This window comes from Mandrillus leucophaeus, unplaced genomic scaffold, assembly GCF_000951045.1.
Source record: "Mandrillus leucophaeus isolate KB7577 unplaced genomic scaffold, Mleu.le_1.0 Scaffold1210, whole genome shotgun sequence".
NCBI lineage: Eukaryota > Metazoa > Chordata > Mammalia > Primates > Cercopithecidae > Mandrillus > Mandrillus leucophaeus.
In genome coordinates, this window is record NW_012100433.1 from 715,931 (window position 1) to 718,093 (window position 2,163).

Sequence of the window (2,163 nt, forward strand, 5' to 3'; positions counted from 1 at the left end):
AAAAAAAAAGGCAGGGGAGCGAGAAGACATGGGATTATTTGCTAGATGGAGTGAGGGTCTTATTTCACTTGGTTTCTCAGGATTCCAAGTCTGGCTACATGTGTTTGTTTTCTTTGAGCTTGGATCCATGTCTGTCTGCTTTTCAATTTGTTTCCAGATAGCCAATGAGAGAGTTGGATCTTCATGAGTGTATTCCTCATTCTCATAGTTCATAGCGATTCTTCATAGTTCTATGAAGAAATACTTGAGACTGGGAAACTCATAAAGAAAAGAGGTTTAATTGACTCACAGTTCTGCATGGCCTGAGAGGCCTCAGGAAACTTACAATCATGGCGGAAGGCACCTCTTCACAGGGTGGCAGGAGAGAGAATGAGTGCCCAGGGAAGGGGGAAAAAGCCCCATATAAAATCATCAGATCTCATGAGAGCTCACTTACTATCACGAGAACAGCATGGGGGAAGTGCCCCCATAATCTAATCAACTCCTGTGAGGTCCCTCCCATGACACATGGGGACTATGGGAACTACAATTCAAGATGAGATTTGGGTGAGGCTACAGCCAAACCATATCAATGAAGGAATTCAGTATGTTTGTGGCTTGTGTTAATTACCTGTCTTTAGATGAAAAGAGGTTGACATTCATTTTCAAATGGGAATAGCTTTCCAGATATTTCTATGAATTTCAGAATAATTTGGACCATGGATACAAGCTCCATAAATATGTCAGGTCAATAAGATTGGCATGATTCTATGTTCTGAAAAATTCTAAGGTTTGCAGGTTTAATTCAAGTGAAGGAACTGGCTCACCTGCAGTATATGCAGTATAACTAATCATACCAAGATCATTATAAGGATATTTAGTGCTTAGTTCTAGTCACAACTGTATGAATAATCATCTTCAAATGAAAAAGTTAAAAGGAAGGCAACTGACATCTAGTACATACTTTTCTTTTTTCCATTTAATCCTCACAGCAATCTAACAAGTTAGATTTTATCATCCCCATGGTAAAGCTGAGGTTAATGTTGCAGTTAAAAAGGAAGAGAGCTGAGATTAGAACCCCTATTTTTTCAGTTCCAAAGACATATCTTTTCTTTTATACTATGCTGCCTCCTAGAGAAAGTTTGAAAATGATAGTATCAGAAAGGGAGGTTTCTCAATGCTATTCAATTTGCAATTGAATTCCTGCCACTCTCTTAGCTTGAGGAATGAGACAATAAAAGAAATGGTCCCTGACCTTCTACAGCTTGTAATCTGACAACAGGAAGGGTTGTTAAATACAAGAACAAACCTATAAAGTAAATTGTAAGATTGCTTTTTTTGGCACTGGATTTCAGAAGGTTTAAATGCAACTTAGATGAAGACAGGTGAATGAAGTAATCCCCCAGTGTTCTTCCTCACCCAGTGGAGGGGGTACTAAGAAAGGCCTGGGGGCTTCTCTATGCACAAATGCAAATCAATGCAATTCAACACATGTATTGTGGTTCCACAATATAACATATTCCGCATCTGGCAACCATACAACTGAATGAGCAATAATATACAGAGCAGTGGTTAAGAGCCTGGGCTTTAAGTTTACTCTGCCTAGGATTAAATCCTAGTACTCCTTCACTTACTGCTTGTCTTGGACAAGCTCCTTAACTCTGTACATCTATATTCTTATATGTAAAATGAGGAGAATCATAGTATCTAACTTATAGAGTTGCAAACATCATATAAAATACTGTACCCTGGAAAACAGTAAGAGCTTAAAATGTGTATTAACTATCACTGTTTTTGTTTTTCTTATACTTTCTTTATTTTTCTTTTTAGAGAAAGAGTCTTTCTCTGTCACCCAGGCTGGAGTGCAATGGCATGATCTTGGCTCACTGCAACTTCCACCTCCTGGGTTCAAGCAATTTTCCCACCTCAGCCTCCCAAGTAGCTGGGATTATAGGCACCCACCACCATGCCTGGCTAATTTTTGTATTTTTAGTAGAGACAGGGTTTCACCATGTTGGCCATTCTGGTCTTGAACTGACCTCAGGTGATCTGCCCGCCTCAGCCTTCCAAAGTGCTGGGATTACAGGCATGAGCCACCATGAACAGCCTTGTTTTTCTTATTCTTGTTTTCAACATAACAGAGTAGAGATAAGGACTCTTAAAGATATATTTTTATCCAAGCTT

At 39.2% G+C, this 2,163-nt stretch overlaps 1 protein-coding gene across 1 annotated transcript in view; it reads right to left on the minus strand.

Annotated features, from left to right (window-relative positions):
* The window catches only part of ASTN2 (astrotactin 2), a 64,124-nt gene extending 63,911 nt beyond the window's left edge, over window positions 1–213 (minus strand). Inside the window, exon 1 of the mRNA XM_011971314.1 lies at window positions 69–213. Within this exon, the coding sequence (XP_011826704.1) occupies window positions 69–213 (145 nt within the window). The remainder of the gene's footprint in view (window positions 1–68) is intronic.
* Between the last annotated feature and the right edge of the window lie 1,950 nt (window positions 214–2,163).